Source organism: Cynoglossus semilaevis, chromosome 2, assembly GCF_000523025.1.
Source record: "Cynoglossus semilaevis isolate Cse_v1.0 chromosome 2, Cse_v1.0, whole genome shotgun sequence".
Classification (NCBI taxonomy): Eukaryota; Metazoa; Chordata; class Actinopteri; order Pleuronectiformes; family Cynoglossidae; genus Cynoglossus; species Cynoglossus semilaevis.
In genome coordinates this window covers 5,633,978-5,656,647 of record NC_024308.1, presented here as the reverse complement: position 1 = coordinate 5,656,647, position 22,670 = coordinate 5,633,978, and the positions used below count along the sequence as shown (strand labels likewise).

Genomic DNA, 22,670 nt, shown 5'->3' with positions numbered 1-22,670 from the left:
AATCTCTTGTTTAAAGTAAGGGAGTCATTTATCTTCTGACAGTCTGTCTTACTTACTTATTTAACTCAAGTGTTTCAGTCGACACATTCACATGTGAACTATGCTATTGACGAGGTTCTGAACATCCCAGCTGTTCATAAAGAACCAAAAAAATCTTTCACATACTCACATACTTTTTAAGTTAAATAACATGTATACTCACAGCATGGCAGCAGCAGAGAAAGGCTATTAAATGACAATCTGCGTCATGAATGCACATGTACAAACAATGCATTTTCCCATATTGGTATAATGGTTTCATTGCCTTTAGCCCCTGTTTTGAATTTGTGTTAAAATGTAAACTTTGTTCCGACCAACAGTTGTTCCATTTATGCCATACAAATTACTTGTGTTTTTAGACTGAAATGACTCACACATTTCTCAATTTCAAGTAAGATTAATTAATACCCTGTGATTAGTATGAATAAAAACTTGAATAATCAAAATCTATTGTTGTAAAAGCACTCTTCTTCATGTAACAGACCATTACAACTACATTCGCAGCACAAATGAGTGAGGGATAATGCATGAAAACAATTGGCAAAAAATACTGGTTTAAAACAATAACAACCTGAAAATACAAATTTAACACATACATCATATTCATGGAGTCTCCACGTGGGCTTACAAAGTAAAAACTAACCCTGACTTGTTTGTTTACACTCAGACTTTAGGCTAACTTAGGGTGGTATGAGAAGTTACCTGGACGTGTCTGAAGGTAGCAGTGAGCTGGGTCATGTGCAGGGTGAGACACCTGGACGTGCATCTGGCGCTGTTGATTTTCTCCTCCACATCCTCCTGCTCCGGTGAACTCCTGCGGCCACCAGTCACCGCCAGCACCGCGCACAGGAGAACCACACCGGCACACCGGCCACAGGACATGGCAGACGTCGAGAGGATAAACGACAAAACAAACGTCAAGGAAAGACACAAGAGACGTTCACTGTCGTCTGGTCATGCACTGAAGCTTCTGTCAGTTACTCACTGATGACTGAGAGTGAACACGGAGCTGATGTTCCCGCCTTACGGACACTCCCACCGCCGGAGCAAGTGCGACCATGAGGAGTCAAAGTAAACCATTATTATAACTATATATTTTCATCATTAGTGTTATATTGTTATTTAGATAAGATTCGAGGCCATTATATCTTTGTAATTATCATTGGTATCACCTGTAGAACGTCTATCACCTGTACAACTGAAGTAGAGGTGCGGCTAAGACTTTATCCTTTTCCTATAACGCCGCCATTTTCGTAATTAATCTCTCCTCTTCCGTTAACGTTTAGTTTTAATATCTTAAAGTCTTAGTATGAAGTATATATTTGAAAACTGTTGTTCTGAAACACCAAAAAACCGAGGCCCATAAATTATAGCAGAAAAAATATATATTGGAGATGTATTTTCTTCTGTTTAAAATAATTAAGTTATCATCATTTTCAGGTGAAGCTGGAGCCAATCCCAGTCAGTGGTAGAAGATGGGCTACACTTGGAACAGTTCACTAGGGATTAGGTCGATGGACACAAATCAACCGGTGTTATAAATGTAAGTGAAATTATTTACCTTAAGAAGTACCATTTTCCCTGTAGTACTAGTACTGCTGTGGAAGCTTCGTCCCTTGTATTCTGTTCATTTTAGCCATTTAGACCCATTAATCACTTAAATTATAACTATATGTACTTTTCCCCTTCCTGTTGCATCCCTTCGTAAGTTGTTGTGACGTCATTCTATTCTTCATTATATTAAAAAAGCTATATCTTAGTATGACATAGGAGACGTTATACAAATTATTTTCTCATTTTTATCTGTATTCCTAAAAGTTAAGAAATTTCAACAATTTACAGTCATGTTGTAGAGTAGTATTTTCTATACGGTTACATTAGTAGAGCATCACTATGAATTATTTGAGTGTTTCTTTTCATCTCTAGACAGTTGTACACTATGAATTATTTCAGTGTTTCTTTTCATCTCTAGACAGTTGGCGTCTTGCCCTCTGGGATAATATGTTAAATTGTTAATTTATTTGTGGTTTTCATAATATCTTTGAATCAGAAAACTTTTAATTTGTGTTGTAATCTGTGCTGTGATTCTCTGTATCCGGCGTCTGAGGGCAGAAGTTCATTTAGTTGATAATTAAAGCTGGCTGATATGAGGAGTTAACGATGCCGGCGGTATTCCGCAAGCATTACGGAATGGAAAGTATTTAGTGCTTAATTTACTGCTTAATGATTACTAATAATGAATATTTTGTCTTTGTTGATGCTCCTATAATAAGAGAAGAAGTGAGAAGTGATTACCGAGGCCATCTTTGTTTTCATGATTATTATTATTCTTTTTTTAGCTCTGTTATTGAACCATTCTTTCTTTCATTCACCTCCATCATCATTAACACTGTTGTGCAATCCATAATAAACCCTGCTGTCATTGTCATCATAATCCTGCATGCCTGCATAACTGTCATCACTGTAGTACTGATGATCTTAAACTACGATAACAATGAATAACAAATATCCATCATTATAGACGCCTTAATAATTAATTTTACTCATCTTTATGTAAGACACCATACTGATTGTCATTATTATCTCAAACTAAACTTAATACACGATCTTAAATCATACGTGGATTGTTCTCACTGTGTAAATACACATACTTCTTCTTCGTCCAAATATGGTACAGCTATAACTATATAAGGAAAAGTAGAGGGAACAAAGGAATTATAGCAAAACGTTCCAGGACAGATGTTTAATTTCTAAAGGTGTCTGATTCTAATAAATTAACAATGTTAAGACACATGGACAAGTTTTATTTTTACATTTGTCAGGCTGTGAGTTGTGTTATATATAGTTTAGTAATGACAAATTTGAATAGAACTAATCCAGTAGAAACAAAGACAAAGGTTGAGTCCTGTCTAAAAGACATCAGAATTCTCTGATGGAAACAACAGTGTTGATCAGTTTTTCTTTACTATATGTATAAAAATAACAATCATTCCTTGGTGGGGTTTTTTTGGTGTTAGATTGGACAGATGTTTTAAGTGGTTTTTGAAGCCTCTGAATTTACTGAGAATTATTACTGGTCTATGTTATGACATAAAGCATAAAGCATAAAGATGACTATGTTACTACTTCAAGACATAAATATACATTTTAGTGAAAGGGACACTACTTAGTCCATTTGTGAACAATTAATGTGATGGCTATGTGTGCACACTTGACCCCAGAGGATCCAGAGGACGGCCCTAAATCAGAAAGCATAAAATCAGTTTTTCCACACATCGATCCTATCCAGCTTCTCGAGACACACACGCACACATACTACACACACGCATAGTAGTTTCCTACTAAATGTCAGAAATAATACTTCCATATATTCAAGAACACCTTCCTCATGTTTCTGTATAAACCCTTATAGAATAAAGACCTCCCTTCAACACATACTCAAACATAACGTAACATAACAGACGTTTCCACTGTCTCCACAACTGCTCTCTGATTGAAGCCAAATGTCTTTGAATTGTACTGATGGGAAAAGAAGGACAAAAACACAGAGGGAGACAGAGAGACAGAAAAAGTGAAAAACAACACATTGACCTAATTGGTTTTCTAATTACCTTTTTCATGTAAATAAATTGTATTATATATTATTTGCTCTTTGAATGTTATTTTTTACTAAAAATATATTTTAGGAAAGACTTCAGTCAATGAGCTGTTAGATGAAGTAAAACTACGAATCAGGCAGAAGGGACTGTGTATTTCTGCAATAGAAAGAGTAAAAATGCACATTTTCTTTGAGTAATGGCTTTTTTAATGGTCAGAGAGAATATTAGGTTTCATGAATCATGCTAAGAGGAGAAACTACACTGGTGCTCTTTGGTGATGTCATCCTATTTCTCAGTAACTGTCTCCTGGATCTTCACTGCATTCCACGTTAAAGGCAACACAACCCAGGGAAAAAAAAGAATCATGATTTTTGAAGTTCAAAACAGAAAAGCTGTTTTTAATTTACAAATTTTATCTTTTAGCATTTAACATGTCAGTGATCTAATCCAAATCTTCTTATCTTCTTAATCCCAAAATACAAAGTGGTTTCTCTCACGACGCCTTCATTACCATTTATTATCGTTATCATTCATGTCCAAGATTACTGATGTGGTCACAGATTATTCCCTGCAGCTGAAACTACTCACAGCTCATCTGTTACTCATCTACATTTCTCTCTCCTTCAAAGTTTTCAACACCGCCATTTTTCAAGCCATGGTGCAGAGAGCCAAAGGTGGCTCATTACACATCCTCTACACCAATAATGGCAGCCATATCAGATTCTTTGAACACATGATTAAAAATACTTTATTACAAGGATTTTTGTGGTTATTTTACATGGAATGGTACACTATGATGTACTTTTTTTAATTTTATCTTAAGACCAACATCCTAAGCTGCTTGTTTTTGTGTCCTAGCAGCCGCCAACCAAAGAGTGTCTTCTTTGTAAAATTCTGGAGGATGTTTTTCCCACCAGGTCACGATCTAAGGTTTTGTGATAATGTTTTAGTCTTTTTTAGAAAATTAAGTGATTCATTTTACAGGGTTTTTTTTTTTTACAGTTGAGAAAGTCAGTTATATATAATATTATATAATATTAAAACTGATCATTTTTGATCGTCAGTATTTCAAATATTATAAAATATGTAAAAACTATTGGAGATACCAGGGAGATGAGATTTTTTTAAATAAGTGATTCATTTTACAGGGTTTTTTTTTTTTACAGTTGAGAAAGTCAGTTATATATAATATTATATAATATTAAAACTGATCATTTTTGATCGTCAGTATTTCAAATATTATAAAATATGTAAAAACTATTGGAGATACCAGGGAGATGAGATTTTTTAAAATTATAATCATTTGTCTTAGAATGTTTTAAACAACTCTCATATACTTAAGCCATCTTTTATGTGTTGGACGTCCCTTTATAATAATAGTTCAGAGATAGTAATCAGCTGCATCAAACAGAAATCAGCCTTTTAGCAGTCTGTTTTTTTTTCAACTGCAATCTTGAGTATGAAATCACTATCATTTTCTTATAAGACCTCCCCTTAACAAGTAAATGAAACAGTCAGTTCGTGAAAAATGATCCCTGATATTATGACTTGTTTAAAGAGTTCATTTGGCAAAATTCAGGTTAATTACATGACCTTCAGAGCACTGCCAAAACATTATTGTGTTACTTTAATTTTAATCAATTCAATATCTTTTGTGTAGTTTCTGGTCATAGAATTTAGATTAATGAACTGTATCATTAACCGTCATGTGTGATTGGTTGGTACGCAGCGAACGATGGTGGGACTAGAGGAGCTACAGTGCCACTATGTGGCCGTAGAATACAGGTGCAGCTTCTATTTATAGTAAGTTCTGAAACCATCCACACCACTAGTTGGCGCCACTGCAGCAAAGCCTAGTCTTTAAACTGACTGAACCAAAGTAGAATCGTGGCGGATGTTTATTATTGGTGCTAAACTGGAGTTGACACAGGTCTTATGTTTTACTGTTGTTGCTCTATTTTACCCGGTTGACACGCGTTAGCGCCGCTCACAACGTAGAGGATAGTTAACGGTGAATTCACTGACAGTTTTAAAAACCGGGTACAGTTAGAATGCGCGAAGGCCGATGTTAATCGAATCTAGTTTTGTCTAGGTGTAAGTTAAAATTATTATTGTACTTTTTAACGGTCGTTACTGGACAAGTTGACCTTATTTGTATCCACTACTGTATTAGTATTTATTTACCGACTATTTCCTGAAAATTTCGTGAACTTTTCCCTTTTTTTAAGGAACCACATCCCCTGCTTGTAACCAAATACTATATCCCAAATAATGTCGTTAACCTTTCGATTACGACTCTGACTTCTGCAGTCTGTAATTAATATTATTTATTAAGTGCAAAGAAATAGAACCACAGACAGGTGCGTTAATGTTCGTTTAATCTCTTACGATTCAAACAACATGACAGAATGTTGATTTTTTATTTATTTTGCCATAACATCATTTCCCATAGAAGATAATTGTTGTGTTTCTACAAAAATATACACAGCTAAATGTCTAAAAAGTCAAAGAAGAGAAAACGCAGGGAGTCGTCTTCTTCCAGCGAAGATAATAAGGTGAGTTGTGGGTTTCTCTCTCTCTCTCTGTGCTCTTATTATTCTTTGCTACTTTATCTTCATATGTTGTTGAATCTTTTATACTATTAATTGCTGCATTCATTCATTTGTACATGTCATTGAATACAGGTGTGTATCATTCACGTTCTCCTGGTATCATTCAGAACTTCAAAGTTTTTTAGTCTTAATTATCCCTGGGTTTTCTTTTTACATCCATACATGTGGTATTTACATTACAAGCTTTTGCTTGTCTCTTTTCTTTAAAGTGCTTATTTTACCATATATTTTCTTTACTGTTACATGGTTTTTGAATAACTAATACCCAGTGTTTAGTAGTTCAGTTTAGAGTAAAGTAATTTTATAATGTTAACACTAAATGTATCATCTGCTGAAGTATATTAGTATAGCCCTATTACATATTGTTTGTGGTGCTTGTTATTATGTACTGCCATTGTTGATAAATAGCTTAACACACTTGTCACAAACATGGGCTGGGTGCTGTTGTTGAGATATAACATTTTTCTTTTTCAGGCATCACCACAAAAATATGTTTCCAAGAGTGGTACAAGTGTACACAGAAAGGAGGACAGGTAAGACCATAAAAGGTACAATTATTACTTCACTGTTAACAATGATGTGTTACAGTATTCTGTACGTGTGTTTTTTGTGTTCAGCCGGAGGAAGGAGGAAAAGTCTAAATCTTTCCAAACTAAACATGATTCCAGAAGCAGCCGCCCAATCAAAAAGCCTGTTTACAGGCTGGAAAAAAGAACATCAAGTGACCAGAAGTCTCACGATAAGACGAAAAGTCACACAAAAACAGAAAGTGTGTCTGTGTCATCCTACGGGGGAAGTTGCTCTGATAAAGAAACAACTCGTCATAATTCAAGGAAGGATAAAGCTGTCATTAAGAATGAGACTGTGCAAAGACGTTCAAAATGTCCAAGTCCTGACGCTACAGATGCAGCAGTCCAGAAAAATGCTAAGAAATCTCAAAGCAACGTTCAAAATGTCCTGACGCTACAGATGCAGCAGCCCAGAAAAATGCTAAGAAATCTCAAAGCAGCCAGGATGAAAATTCCCATACGACAAGTTGTAAGACACCGATCAGCCACAGTTTTGTTCCTGTTGAACAAAAGAAACACAGACAAGATAGAGAATTGAAGAAATGCAAAGCTGAGGAAGTAAGAACTAAAACAACCAGTATTGAGAGTAGTGGACCAAGCAGGACCTTGCCTCCATTACAAGACTCCTTTGTAATGGAGAGAACGAAGCTGGTCACAAAGATGTGTCAAAGACATCGAGACGATGTCAAGAACAGGCTCGTTAAGATAAATGAGACATATTCTGCTTCTTTAAAAAAACACACACTGTGTGCTCCCACTGAACACACTACCTTGGATAGGAGCAAAAATATGTTGAAGAATTTTGATAGCCTCCCAAAGAGTTTCATACCATTGTCAGAAAAGACAGCTAGCCCATCATTGGCTAAGGACAAATCAGACTCTTTGGGAACACATCTTCGTTTCAGTTTTAAAATACCAAAAAAGGTTAAACCAAAGCCACTAGAACGGCCTAATTCTTCTGCAAAGAATTGTATTGTGCAAACCCCAAAGGTTTCAGAATCTGGGACCAAAATAAGTAAATGTGAGACGAGGACCAGACAGGAGAGCCTGAATGTTAGTCCTAGTTTTTCAACTGAAAGAAAGGACAAAAGTTCGTCTTTGTCTGAGCAAATCCCCTCTGTGATAGAGACCATTCCAGAGTCAACGTCTGACCAGGTAATTATGAGCTTTTTACATATTAAATCAGGCAAGATGTTTTCAAGCTTTCATCAATAATGCTAATTGATTTTAAATGTGGTTTTCTTTAGATGCAAGTGGTGGAAGAGCTTCACCTCGCTCGCACTGAGAAAAAATTGGAAGTGGATGTTTTGCAGAGCTGTGGAGAACTGACCTGCATGGAGATAGACCCACCAGAAGAGGAAGCAAGTAAAGAATACTGTTAGTTCATCTATTTCACTTTGTGGACACATGAAACTCAGAACAAATAAATAGTTTATATTTAATGTGCCATCTGACAGGTAAACAATCCTCTCAGCAAGACCTTATCCTGGTTCTGGACACCAACATTCTCCTCAGTCACCTGGATTATGTGAAAAAGATCAAGTCTCAAGGCCTTGGAGGTATAAAAATATTTATCATTTTGAAATGTCTGCAATTATTTTGTCAAATTGTATTGGTTGTTTAATATGTTTTATAAGGATTTAAAGAATACATTTTTTAAGCTCCAATGCATTTATCACAAAGTAAAGAAAACAAAATCTACTACTATCCTACTGGTTCTACTATCCTATTGGTTCTAATACGTTTTACACTGTGTACCACCTCCAGAAATATTTGGTGGGTAACACCAGAGGGAGCCCAAGTACCCCCAGTGGAATGTTTAAAATAAATAAAATAAGAATTGAATTTCTTTTGAAATGATCAGATACCTGCTAAACAGAAATGTTTTGAAAACATAAATAATAATGCAGTTATTAAAAACATGAATGTAAAGACTAAACCCTTTCTTCTTTGTCATGCTATCGTAGCCCTGGGTTCTCCTGTGGTCCTGATCCCCTGGGTGGTTCTTCAGGAGCTGGATTCCTTGAAGAAAGGAAAAGGCCTGTCAGGATCCGTAGCACACTTGGCCATTCCTGCAATCTCTTACATATACAACAGCCTAAAGAACCGTGAGGTGAACCTGTGGGGGCAGTCGATGCAGCAGGCCTCAGAGAGTAGCAGTAAGTGTTGATGGAAGGAGCTGTAAACAGAGACTTATGAATATTCATTAAAAGCACAGATGGAATGTGAAGATGACTGATGTCATGAGCTCATCAGATTTTCAAATCACGCTTTTTGGTGTGTGTTTCCTTAATAATGACAATGACATATTTTATTCGTTTCCTAATGACCTGTTCTAAGTGTGTTTCCTTAATAATGACAATGACGTATTTTATTCGTTTCCTAATGACCTGTTTCATGCACTTCAATACCCAAATTCAGTACCCAAATTAGAAGGTGAGCCCCCTAGGTAGGTGCACAAAACTAAAGTTGGGGGAAGATATAATACTAATTTTGATATATTATTTCTTTGTCCAAGGTGAGCATTTGCTCTGATGTTCTAATTAGATTTTCTTTGGTCAATAAAATTAGCATCTTTGAAGTTGTCAGATTGATTTGTCCCCAGTGTTGACCATAGAAATATCTTTTCGCATAATTGCAGCCCTAGAATTGCAGGGTTTTGTAACATTTCTGACTTATGCTGAGCTAAAACAATCTAAACATAAGTACTCTGAGATTATTTTTTTTAGTCCTTGCCATCATCCTGTTCTTCATTATATAGTTTTAACATAGATACGTAGTGTTGATACATACTCTAGTGTACAGAGCTGTTACTTCCTTTTTTCATGGTTTATTTCTTCTCTTCCTCTTTGTCTACTGAAGAAAAAAGAAGACAAGCTGTACTTTTTCTGTGCGAGACGTTAATGTGCTCACTCTGTGCCTTCACTGAATTAGTCATGTCTTTGTCCTTATTTGGACTGTGGTGTTTTTGTTCTCTGTCCCTGTCGTCTTCTTGTTCCTTCCTCTTCATCTGCTCTGTGCCTCTCTGTCCCCAGATTGCCTGACCGCTGAGAATAATGATGACAGGGTTCTGCAGTGTTGCCTGCAGTACCAGAGTCTGTACCCAGAGTGCGCTGTCATCCTATGCACGTGAGTCCCCCCTGCTCTCTCTCCCTACCTGGGCTGTTTTTCATGCTGCTTGCAACAGCAGAGTCAGTGTCCTCAGCACATAATGCACATGCATGTGACTGTGAGTGGGTTTCAACCAGATAGTTCCAGTCGGGATGAGAGGGAGATGGAGCCAGACAGAGTAATTGAGCAAGAATAGATGAGCTGAGTGCAGGAATTTTTCAACTCAATAGAACTGTCTGTTATTAACCCACATTCTTTCCCTGTAGCTTCCAGAAACTGCTGTTGTGTCTCAATGTTGTTTTGGTCAAATTTATGTTTGCTGTGTTTGTGCTGTTCCTGGCAAAATGAATAAATAAACCACCCTTTCTTTATTTGCTTTATAGTAATGACAAAAACCTATGCAGTAAAGCCTTCCTGAGTGGAGTGAAGGCCCTCAGCAAGAAAGACCTAGAAACAGAAACTTGGAGAACCAGTAATGGACTTTGGCTGCTGCAGAACATTCAGACTCCCGTGCTTCCTCACACAGACTCTCAGAGCTCATCGTCGATGCTGAGCAGGAGTTTCACACCAGCACAGCCACCTATTCAGGAGAGGGCAGACCTTTCTGTGGGACTGGAATTAAAATGTGAGCCAGACTTTTAATTTTTTTTCTTTCAGTACAAACAGGAAAGGACTTGGCACGCTCTGTCATATAGCACTCCTTACTGTCCAACAACTTACCACCCACTCCTTCCTGTTTCCCTTTTTTCTTTTCCTTCCTTCCTTCACCTGTAGTATGTTTTATATTTGGGTAATAGCCTGGAACAACACCTTTGAAACACTTTGTAGAATAAAAATAAAGGAAAACTTCAAAATCAAATCCTAACTTACTTAGTTTAACTGTTGTTTTTAGTGAGGCAAGAAAACTTTTATTCTTAAACATATTTTGTTCTGCATGTCTGTTAATGATAACAGATGACCACCAACTCACCAGCAAAGAAGCAGAGGAGGTGAAGGCTGAATGGGACCTCGGCAGATGTTTGTGTGAACTAAAAGATAATCTGAAGGAAGTACTGTCTGATGTCCTCCAGGTGGAGATGAAGGCTGTTTATGAAGAGTTGTGGTTAGAGGTGAGTTGTCTTTTTTATATATTAAATGTCCACATTGTGTACAATGATTTCGACCCTGAAGGTAATCCTTTTATTGAACTTTCTTGTGTAAACAGATTGTTTATCTTAAACCGCCCTGGACTCTTCAGGATGTCCTCCAGTGTTTGAAGAAGCACTGGATTGCTGTCTTTGGGCAAATTGTTCCACGGAAAAAACTTCAAATAGTTTTATATCTCATAGACTTTTTTAACTCAGGTACGTATAGCTGAAAGCAAAGAACATTTATTTTGTCATTTATAAACACCCGCAAGTGTTAAATTTCAACTGTATGTAAAAAGATTATGAGAATTAATTTGAATTTTTGCATAGTGAATGTTTTCCCATGCAAATTTGACGTTGGGTTTCACCCAGCAGCTAAACCTATATTAAAACAAACTCTTAAACATTCACTGTTCAAACTTAGTCCACTATAGAAGCTGCGTAGTTTAGCACACCTTATACTAAAATGTTAAACAATGTGTGGGTCTCAGTTTTTCACGTGTCATTTGTTGAAAGTGAACAAATTGTGTGGTGTTGTAAAACAGCATGCAGCTTCTGTATACTGCCCTGCAGGGGGTGCTACAAAGGCGGTTTGAATGAATGCCCTGTCGAATGAGCTGAGTTGCTCATTGATTTTTATTAACCTACTGTAACTATAACCTTGCTTCCAGGGACTACTTCATAAAAGTAAAGCATCTCTGGATGGCTGTTAATGTTGAGTCTGTACACCAACACTGAGCTAATATATATTAATAATAATTTATAATAACTTCTTTCCTGTACCTTTATCCCGTCTCTCCCTCCAACACCAACTAGATCTTGTCTTTTATCAGCAGCTGGTTCCCTCAGAAACATGACTTTTTACTAGTATTTTCCCAGAAGTCTGGATAACACGTAAAAGAAAGGAGAAAAAGATTAGATAAAGGCATAAGGCAAACTTCCAGCACATGAATACGTCACCATACACTGGTGGCCCATACAAAGGAGAGGATAAAAAAAACAAATATTAAATTGTGTATGTTGTTGTTCTACTTGCCAGGCTTTTAATAAACTGATTGTTACAACCTTTAGTTTATTCCCACTTTTCCAAAATTTAGGCCCTAGAAAATGTTTATTTTTCTTAGTGGGCAGAGGCATTAAGATAGCGACTTATCATCTAGTTAAAAGGTTAACATCGCTGGAATTTGACATCTAACCTCCACTGTGCCACAAGCCCACAGAACTACATTCAGAATTAGGTCATAAGCAGAGTAAAGCAGGACATAGAGATGTGGGTTAGGCTGATGCTGAGTCATATAATTGCAGCTCTGGACTCTGATCCCACCGTTAGAGCTCATTACTATGTTTACACTTTTGCATGTCTGAGATTTATCCAACTACGTAAAGTGATGTCTGCACTACTGACCCTCAGCCACAATGGTAAATAAACTACACCAATCAGATTTCAGGTTTCTCCCGTGTCACCTTGTTAGCAGCACGACTTTAGACCTCAGAGAACCAAACAGCTTGGCTATGTGCCGGGACTTGCAGAGTACGTGAAGAAAGGGAGGAGGAGCGAGGAAATGAAGGGGGGATGAATTGTGCATGAGGCTCGGGACAAATGTGGAAGTGGAAAAGTACTTTCTGGTCTCCCGTGAGCACCGTGCTATGTATGCAGTCGCTTGAAGCCGTAGTTGTACACCGAGTGCAGACACACACTCCTCACATCTGTTACGCAGTTGTACATGTTCTTATTCTTTTGTCACACTCAAGTGCTGCTCATATGATCGCTCCTACACATGTAGTTAATGCAAGACCCCCTTCTGGAATCTGTCAGAACCCCTATCCTCCCATTATACATCTCTTACATAAAAAAAACCTCATGACATATTTTTATATTTTTCAGGTAAAACTGCGGACAGAGCTGCTACATTAACAGCGCTTCAAGAAGCCAGGGAGCTTGTGAAAGCATTTGCGAATCGTTCCAGCCTTGTTCCCAGTGCCATTGTCAAAATAGACAAAATGATCAAGTCTGTGGAACCCCAGGTCCATGTTTCACCGCACTTCTCAACAATCACAGCTCAGTTTACCGTTGAAGTCTATCAGGAAAGTGTTGAATTTAACTTCTGCTCTATATGTATAGGGGGAACCTCATCTGAATTCTTGCGATGTTGTGATGAATGATGAAGACGAAGACAGGCAACTCATACAGACTCAGGTCACTCATCAGGAAGTTTGGGCCATGTTTGAGAACCTCTGGTGTCACGTGTATCAGCTCAGGTTGGTGTGATGGTGATGAACAATTCAAAAAAGATTAAAAACAGATAATCTGATTTTATCTTTTTAAATGGAAACCTAGAGAGGTTTCCTGGCCACTTCCAGGTAGTAAACTAAATACAGACTATATATTTGATGATAAGATTAGCAGGAAGTGAATGATTTGTCCATTTAAAAGGTATTTATTAGATTAGCAGGAAGTGAGTGATTTGTCCATTTAAAAGGTATTTATTGCTGGAAGTAAACAGAACCTGTCAGACCACAGTCTGTTCTCATTCTTAGAACTGAAGCAAAGGTTGTGTGCTGTGTATTGAAAACAACATTTGGGATGTAGTTTATTTTGATTCGCATTATCCTCTTTCCATTAAATTGAACTCTGGGGTCATGATTTTCTGTCCTCTTTCAGTCTGGAAGTCTTTAAAGTGCTGGGCTTTGACTCAAACACCATGCAGAGCCTCCAGACTGCGGGATGCTCTCAGCCTCCACAGGACGCCATGGCCTGTTTGCACAAACTTTCCTCCATGGTGTCACAGCTGCTTCAAGCCTTCAGCAGGTATCTGAGCCGTCTCATCACTGTTGTCTGCCTGACTGGAACAATACTCTCTTCACTAATTTATTTAAGGTTTAATGAAGGTGAAATCTCTCTCTATCTCTCTTTTCCGCTCTCTCAGACTTCACCTGATTTCTTAGGTGTCTCTCACCTTTGCCCTGACCCCTTTAAAGATGTCCTTAATCAGCCCTGTACAACTTCCCGTGTCATGATTACGTGTGCATGTCCTGTCGTATGACCTCACTACGCTAAGGCCCTATTTGACAAGCAGGCTTGGCCCCCTCTAATCTGCTTGACCTTGTATCTTTGCCTTATCACCTGTTCTGTGATGCAACAGGCAGCTCTGTGCTGAGGCACAGTTTATCTTTAGGCACAGATTTCACTAGAAACCTGTGTTTGACACAAAGTTCATTGGTTTGTCTTTTACACTATGAGTGATGTGCAGAATGTGAATGCACTGTCTGACAATGTCTTCTGCCATCCAATATAAAAGTCATTCATTTTCTTTTCAGGATTTCATTTGTGATGTTTAGCCTCGATTTGGTTTAGTTGTTTAACTTTGTCCACTCTTTAAACCAAGTGTCACTTCAAAACCCCTACTGCAGACAAGATAACTCATGTTATTAGCAATTTTTCGGTTGCATTTTGTGAATTTCAGTTACATCCAATCCAATTGCTGTTGCGCCAGTATGCAGTTTGAGGACGTGTTTTCATCTAACAAATGGGTTTGTTATTATAGTCATTATAATACAAGTCATTATAGTTTTATCTAAATAGCTTTGTTTTTTCAGGACATGCAAATCAGGCATCAACATTATTTAGATAACACTATCTCAGAAAACACCCAATTAAATTATTAAAAACTGGTGCAGTGGTGAATGTTCCACAACCTGTGCTACCCTTATCCCTATTTTTGTCCTGGAATTTTTTTTATCAAGTTATGTGTATGTCTACGCTTCTTATCTGTGTGTGTGTTTGTATGTGCATGTGGGTGTTGGTCTGCTCGACAGTACAGTTTCCAAGGAGACAGCCAGACTAATTTTCACGTGTCGCACGTGCACAGTTATGATTCATCTCCCAGCATTTCTCTATGTTGCTCATTTTCTTACCTTCTGCTGATGCCGAAGGCTGATGTATTTACATTCAGGCTCTAATGATCTTCATGAGCATGTTTCCCTTCTCATCTTCTAATCCTTTTCTGTCAATTTTTTTTATTGTTTGTTTGTTTGTCTTCATGGGGTTGACAGTTTTATTAGTGTATGTGATTACTGTCAGCTGTGCCCTGTCACTGAAACTGGGGTTAGAATAACAACTGCATGCAGCTAAAAAAAAGATCATTTAGAGATTATGTGAAGCTGCTGTTTCCACCTGTAGAGTCTAAAGAATATTTAAGAGCTGTGCAAGGATTTTTTAAACATATCTTTAATTACCCTTTACTGCAGCAGCTTCAAAACTAAACAATACTATTTTTTTTTGTTTGTTTGTTTTCAGTGTCCTGTCCTTAGACCTGTGTTTGGATAAAGTCCAGGACCTGTTCAGTATTATTCACTCTAACAAGGTTGGTGTCATTCTTACCATTAGTCTGACAGTAAAATATTATTTTAGGTCACTTGAATTGTTTACATCTGAAGCAAAGGTCTTGCATAATGCTGGACATTTTGGACATTTGGGAGTGTTTGTCTATTGTGTCACACATTTACAGGATGTTGCAGATTAGGTAAGCAGCAGTTACTATCACATCCCGTGTTTTTTTTACTCTTTTTTAGAGAAAGAAAGGTTAACTGAAAATATAGCAAAAATAGCAGAGGTGGCTTAAAAAGCTACAAATAGTCAAAAGCTAAGGGTTTAGTGCTAAACTTTATTGACCTGAAATAAAATGCCCATTAAGATTTCCTACGTTTCCTACACAGGTAAAAACGTGTTGTAATTCACCTTCACTAAAGCTTGTTTACACTGTTTCAGATCATTGCTGTAGATTCCAGATTGACTGCCACAGACCTACTTCATTGTTTTGCACAGCATGAATACAGGTAGGAAAAAAAACTCTCTGCCTCTACACTGGTTTGATTTAGTTTAAAATAAAGCAGGAAAACAAACCCTTAGATACATTTAAGACAGCAACAAATGACCACCCTGTTTATTAATAGAATACTGTATAGTTTGGCTCAAATCTAGAAAAGTAATAAATGTTGGAAAATGTTCAAAAGGAAAAAATGTGTATATCAATACAGTTTTATGTCATGGAGGCGTGTTAAAGCCTCACCAAAGTTGTAGAAAATGATTTGAAGTCAAAAGTGTTATTTATTCACTTCTAAGTCATCCTTCCGTTACCGGTCAGAAATGACACATACACACTGAGACAGGTCCGTGTGTCCTTTGTCACATCACGTCCAGGCATGTTGTTGTTACTGTGTAACACAAGACCTTTGCCTAAATATCCCCAGCAGAGCTTTAACAATGTTGGTGACCATGCCAACAGTTCCAAACACCTGTGGCACAAACAATTCACTTGTCTCCCTGAAGGAACACTGACTTGAATAAGGAACTGGGCACAGCAGCTTGTACCTGGGAACCATTCAGTGACTCTGGGTAGTTCACCTAGATCACAAATGCCTCTATTCTTCTTCTTAAACACTTAAAAAAAATGATCAGATGAGTGATTGTTAAAGGCTCAGGATTTATCTGTTGTGTTAATCTGTTAGTTCTACGAGGTGAGGGTGTGAGAGAGAGTGTAAACAGGACCAACACAATAGGCAGCCAGTAGACTTTATTTAAACAGGCCAGAATAAACAGAGCTGCCACATAAACTCAAATAAACCATCATAAAGGATCTACTTGTAATGTCTGGAAAAGATCTGAGTGGCCGAGCAGCAGATTGTTAACTGCGGTCTGTATTAACCAGCGGTATCCGTGTGGAATGTTGTATGTCATTGGTATGTTTAACTGAACTACAGAAATATTTAGAACAAGGTACTATAGCAACAAAAAATGTCTTATAAAAATAACTTAGAAATGTTGCAAAAATGACATATTATAGGATGTAGTAAATAAGAATTAGGGCTGAAATAGAAACTAAAATAACCATAGAATAGTTTACAAAGTGGTGTAACGTACATATGGTACTTTAACAGTACCATACACTGGTTTTACAGTACCATACACTGATGTCACTGAATAAAAATGAACATATAAATATTCACTCGCGGCACATACACAAGCAATATAACTGTGCCCTTTCCCTCTTCTAGTTTATCATGTTTTGTCCGAAGCTTGAGTGCTGCTATTTTTATAATCTGCCATGATAACAAGCCATACTTGCACGTACTTAACAGATTATCAGTTTCCCAGCCAGGATGTGATCTCAGTCTGCTAGTATAATTTCCCTTTTTATTTGTTTTTAAAGAAGTGGTTTTCTTGCCTAGTGCAATGAAACAGTGCCGCATGAAACTAAATGTATTCACATCATCATCAAACTCATCACTTCATTTGAAAGAGCTCTGCAGGCATTGAGCATTCACATCATAGCAACATCATTTTAAAAAAGAGCCCTGATTTTAAAAGACTGACCGACCAAGCTGTGATTGTAAACCTTTTATTTGTCATACTCGCAGTGAAGTGATCTTGACGTTTGCCCAGTGAGTACGTCATCCTTGGTGTTAAATAATTAATTTCTGTACACAGTGCCATGGCGTGATGTCAGAAGTTATGTAAAGCAATAAGGAGAACTTGTTCTGGATCGTGATCATATCATTGACAGAGAGCTTACAATAAACAGTGGCCTTCCCATCAGATAAGATTCCAAGGAAGTTGTGAAACAGAGACATGAGAGAAATATTTTTTTTCTGTGCTACTTCTCAAACTAAGAAAAAAACAAGTTCATGATGTGAAGATTGATTTAGAAACAGGGCTAATGCTTACAAGCTTGTGGTAACAGTAGATGTGCATACACAGCAGATTTTTTTATATAATTATTAGGGCAGTCAAAACATTAACCATGATAATTAATATGTACAATTGATCACATCAAAATTTTCCAAAGCATTTTTGCACATGGGCAAAACAACTGGCACTGTATATCCAATAAATTATTATCCATCTTATTGTTTCCCCCCTAATAGTCAATAGAAATGTTGTTATTTACAGTCTTTCTGAACCCATCTGAGTTTTTAATCAAGTGTGACGGAAGAGAACAAAACATCAGGCTAGTAACCTGCAGCCTCGCACGTCTTCTCACTTGTGACTGTTACTTCTCTGAGGACTTTAATGGTACCAGGAAACATTTCTCCCTTGTTGTGTGTATAATTTTGCAGATTTTAGATATGGGAAAGTCGTCAGGGCCGAGACAATTCTTAGACCCGTACGTCTAAGACGATTAGAGGAGAACAATTTCTCCAATGTCGTCTCTGCCTTTCTTTTCTCACATAATACCCTGTCACTAATCATTTGTTTATGAGTTGCTGGTGTTATTCCCTGAATGTCAATCACCAGAGTCATCTGCTCCATTTGCCTGAAATCATTTAAGTACAGAATGGAAAATGTTGGAATTGTTCTCATAAGAATCTTTTTCATGTCTCACTCTTGTCCATATCACTCTTTAAAAATAATTTTTAAAACTCAGTGAGAATTTATACCTCAGATCAAAATGAAATAAAATAACCTTGTCCAACATGGAGGACATGTTGTGGATGTGTTTATAAAAAAATAAAATAAAGAACAGGTTTAATAATTGCAAAATTGATTTAAACAAATCCATATTTGACCAAAAGCACAAAACATTCCGTGTGTATCATTATAACCCAGCTGAACTGTATTTGAATAATGTCTATTGCATCTAGACTTAGTTAAAGTCCTGAGGATTTTAACGCAGCATTGACAGAACTGGGCGTGCATCAAATGACACTTTTGTAGCAGGTCACAGTTGATAGTGTTCCCAGAAATGCATTCAGTCCTGAACACAGCCCTGAGGTGTGTTTAAGTTAATTATAGGCCAAACACATGACTAGCGTTTGACTCCATGGAAGATGATATGAAAAGCCAATGGCTCCTTGGATTTCTTGGATTTATCTAATCCTTAAGGCCCAAGTTTCCTATAGGTCTTCTTTACAGAAGAATTCTCAGAGATTGTGCAAATAGATTAAATAAGTATGAGATGTCTCACTAACACTGAGAAGTGTCAGATCAAACAAAGAATGATCTGGTTGAGTCTTTTGAAGACGTGATCTTTGTTCTGCTGTTACACTAGTCCTTTTAAGACTCTAGTTCAATAATCTTCTTTGGGATCTTCCTCTTTTCTCTCGTCTGCCAGCTCCATCTCCAGGTTCTTCTCTTCATTATCTTCATCCTCCCAAACCATCTAAACCTTGCGTCATCATTTTCATTCTCAATCTGCTGAACTACTGCTCTCTGTCTGATTTGCTAATTTCTCATCCTGCACATCCTGGTCAGTGAACATCTCATCTACATCTCTGCCACTTCATACTCATTCTCCTGCTTCAACATGCATCGGTCCACGTATGTCCTTAGATCTGGAGTGTGGTTTCCAAACAGGATTGGCTGGTAGAGAACAGTCATCGGTTATGTCATCCAGTACTGAGTTCAGTTCAGTGAAATGAATTTCTGTCTCCAGAGGGAAATAGATCAACTACCTGTCAAACTGTTATGTAACAGTAGCCAGGCATCATTTGCTTCTATGGAATTGTCTATTGCTGTCAGTGACCCTGTACTGTACACACCTGTCACTTAGCTTGTGTAAACACGTATAGAAGAAAATAAGAAATGCAATGTCAACAGTATTTCAACCATGGGTGTATAATGTTATATGGAAATAGCTTTTATGGAAAAATACATTAGTTCTGACAGAATAACACACCCTGGGAGTGGACAGTGTGCAAAACCACCTGTCTATAAAGGTTAAAATAACAGGCAGGCGTCACATTTGGACATAGATGAGAAGGAAAATAGAAGAAATTATGGCTACAACACGGAGCAAAGTCTTTCTTTCCTCTACTCCGCGCTGCAGTTACATAACAGCTCAAAGAAAACAAAGAAGCGGCAACCAACTCCCTGTGCGACTCTGCTGCTTAGCAGCCGTTACCAAGACTCCAGTCGACCTGTGTGTGTGTTCACATTGAAGTCAATTTTACGTGTGTAGCTGGTGAATTTCCTTATGCATACATAAATGGTTTTGTAACCAAACAAAAAAGATGTAATTGCGCCAGGGAGAACAGAGCACAAAAAGCTGACTTGGGAATGTGTGGCTTTTAGCAGCAGCGGCTCAGACAGAAACTCTTTTGTCTGTCACCAAGATTCGACCATCAGCACAGAAAGGTCATTCAGAGACAGACAGTCTGTACAGAGTAAATTATGATCGACTTGCTCCATTCAAGGTAAAATTCTACAGCCCACAACCCACAGCTGCCTGTGTGAATAGGTTCATACGTCTGAAAAGGCAAATAGAAAATAAAAAACATTCACTGTGAAAGTTTCCACTTTTGACATGAATTTAACCCTGTAACACTGTGAAAACTGTTTCAGTAAGAAGAAGTTAAACATTTAGGTTTGGAAGTTTGTGCTTCGTTGGATAAAAGAAACGTGACAGATACACATCTGACTCAGTCAGTCACCATTTCCATGTCAAATGGATTCTGACACAGTCCAGAACTTTACTGTTAGATGGCGCCGTTCTGCTCTGAGAAACGTGACAAAATGTTTCACATAGCAATTTTAAACATAAGCGACTCATCACACTAATAGGTGTTATGTGGTCAGATACCTGATGGTAACTAAAGGTCTTTCTGGATGGAAGTTGCATGTTCTCCCTTAGTGTGCGTCTGTTTTCTTTCTCCAGTAAATCCAGTTTCCTCCCACGGTTCCTTCTTTCTGCTCCAAATGTGGAGGTCATTTAACTAATCTTGGAACTCGTTTACCGTTGTCCATTTTGTTACTCCAATTGTCGCATCTGTCTGTTTGTTGGTGGCAGTGATTTTGAAAATCTAATAACCTTGTTAATAACTGTGGTTTCAGAGAGAAGTTGGGAGTTGGGGGGACCCAGTTACTGTGGCTAAAGGAGGCCCTGGATCGTTGTGCTGGGGCCATGGGTCAGAACACCACCTTCACTACACAGCCTGAATGGAATAATGCTGATACAAGTGCACATCAACAAAACAGAAGCCTCTGATAAATGGATATTGAGTGGGGGAAAAAAGGATGAAATGGTTTTGGTCTTTTCCAGTGCCTACAGAGAGTCTAATTTGATTTTTTTTGGTCACGGGACAGACACGAGGTGGTTTCCATTAGTCTGGATGGAAACTCATTTGTTTAACAAAGCCTGTTTGTTCTGAGCATTACCCAGAAGCTAAGTTCTGTTTGTTTTGTTGTTTTGTGTTTCTTGTCATATACTCACACTTGGTTTCCAATTAAGTAAAATTAAACAAGACTGGATTATAGTCAATGGGCTGTGGACTCAAAAATTATGGAAGTCCAGGTTGGCAAACTTTGAACCTGAGTTGTTAGTTTGTATCTACTCAGATTGTTTGGACCTTCATTCAAGCCTCAAAGAGGCTCTGTAATGTTTCAGGGCTGTATTTTAGCCTGTGTCGTTACATCAGGCAGAGTCATTGGATAGTGAGTTTGTCTCATAATTACAGTGAACAGTAAATTAGTAACAATTTATTTGACATCCCAGTTGTCATATGCAAAAAATATAGATGTTCCTTGACTCATGTCACTGTAAATTCTATTTCATGAAAGATGAATAGTCTTGTAACTGTACTTCAAACCAACTCAAAGTCTGTTTCTTTCTTCTTTCTGTTTCTATTTCTAGTTTTCTAGTATCAAGAATAAGAAATGCAACCGAATATTAAGTGCTAGAAAATGATCTACGTATCATGGACATTGAACATATTCTGTGCTACTACTTTAACAGAGCATGTCTCCTAGGTTACCCTGTCTGCTGAGAGGTGGATGACACATTTGCAAAGTCATGTCAGAAAAGCTGGGGTTTTTTGCATAGTCACTGAGCGGCTAATATAAATATATTTTTTATATAATTTTGTATATACTTGAAACTTGTTTGCTTTTGTGCATTTTTTTAAATTCTGTTAATTATTTGAAACAACAATATATTATAATTAAAGAGTTAATTCTTTATTATGAGACCTTAATGTCTGCACCTTTTTTTACACCTAAATGTTTCTTGTCCTGCCGTTTGGCCTTGTACATTTCCATGTGTGTGCATGTGTGGGTGTGTGGTGACTAAGGGGATTAGAGCCAAGGTGACGCCAGCAGACTGGCTGAGATTACACCTGCGGCAGCTGAAGCTGAACAGGCTTCAGAAGTCACACAGGAGGAGACGGTAGAAGGATGACCGAGGATTAGAATCAGTGATGATGTGAATTCATGTTGACTCAGTTTACAGCAGTTATACTGTAGCTGTTCTTGATACATAATGACGTGTTGTTTGACACAAACTGTAGTATCAACTTGTTCCATCGTTCATTGCGCAGTCTCTTAAGTTCCTCTATACTTTATGGTTCTTGGCATAGAACTTGGTCCGTGTTAGATTTAGTTCACGTTCTGGTCACTGAGTGATGATTCACCAGTTTGTGTTGAAAAACAATTGTGCTGCTAATTGTTTATATTTTATTATATTTTGGACCTCGTGTTTTTTTCTGTTAGGGTACTAGAGCACAAATGCATGGAAGAATCCTTGTAGGATTAATTGTGATACAGCAGAGTTAATCAGATACCAAGATGTGTTCTAGCCAATCTGGTTGTCTTTCAAATGTTTCTAACCCAGAGAGACAAAC

General features: G+C 37.6%; 2 protein-coding genes across 6 annotated transcripts in view; one reads left to right on the top strand and one right to left on the bottom strand.

The window, feature by feature from the left end:
* Window positions 1–1,359, bottom strand: part of anos1b (anosmin 1b) — a 31,737-nt gene extending 30,378 nt beyond the window's left edge. Inside the window, exons 1-2 of the mRNA XM_008332897.3 lie at window positions 1,025–1,359; window positions 742–930 (exon numbers count right to left, since the gene is read on the bottom strand). Of these exons, the coding sequence (XP_008331119.1) occupies window positions 742–930; window positions 1,025–1,099 (264 nt within the window). The 5' untranslated portion in view covers window positions 1,100–1,359. The remainder of the gene's footprint in view (window positions 1–741; window positions 931–1,024) is intronic.
* On the top strand, window positions 931–22,019 carry swt1 (SWT1 RNA endoribonuclease homolog). Of its 5 annotated transcripts, XM_025064871.1 has the most exons (19): window positions 931–1,110; window positions 1,480–1,582; window positions 6,127–6,193; window positions 6,725–6,783; window positions 6,868–7,172; window positions 7,238–7,974; window positions 8,067–8,196; window positions 8,277–8,378; window positions 8,787–8,978; window positions 9,855–9,948; window positions 10,314–10,555; window positions 10,885–11,039; window positions 11,135–11,273; window positions 12,943–13,082; window positions 13,180–13,316; window positions 13,720–13,866; window positions 15,355–15,421; window positions 15,826–15,893; window positions 20,887–22,019. In XM_025064871.1, the coding sequence occupies exons 3-19, from the start codon at window positions 6,131–6,133 to the stop codon at window positions 21,038–21,040; spliced, it is 2,931 nt and encodes a 976-aa protein (XP_024920639.1). In that variant the 5' UTR covers window positions 931–1,110; window positions 1,480–1,582; window positions 6,127–6,130; the 3' UTR covers window positions 21,041–22,019. The 5 variants fall into 5 exon arrangements, with proteins under 5 accessions (XP_024920639.1, XP_024920640.1, XP_024920638.1 ...); XM_025064872.1 differs by lacking the exons at window positions 931–1,110; window positions 1,480–1,582 and adding an exon at window positions 5,383–5,568; XM_025064870.1 differs by lacking the exons at window positions 931–1,110; window positions 1,480–1,582 and adding an exon at window positions 5,383–5,998.
* The last annotated feature ends 651 nt before the right edge of the window (window positions 22,020–22,670 follow it).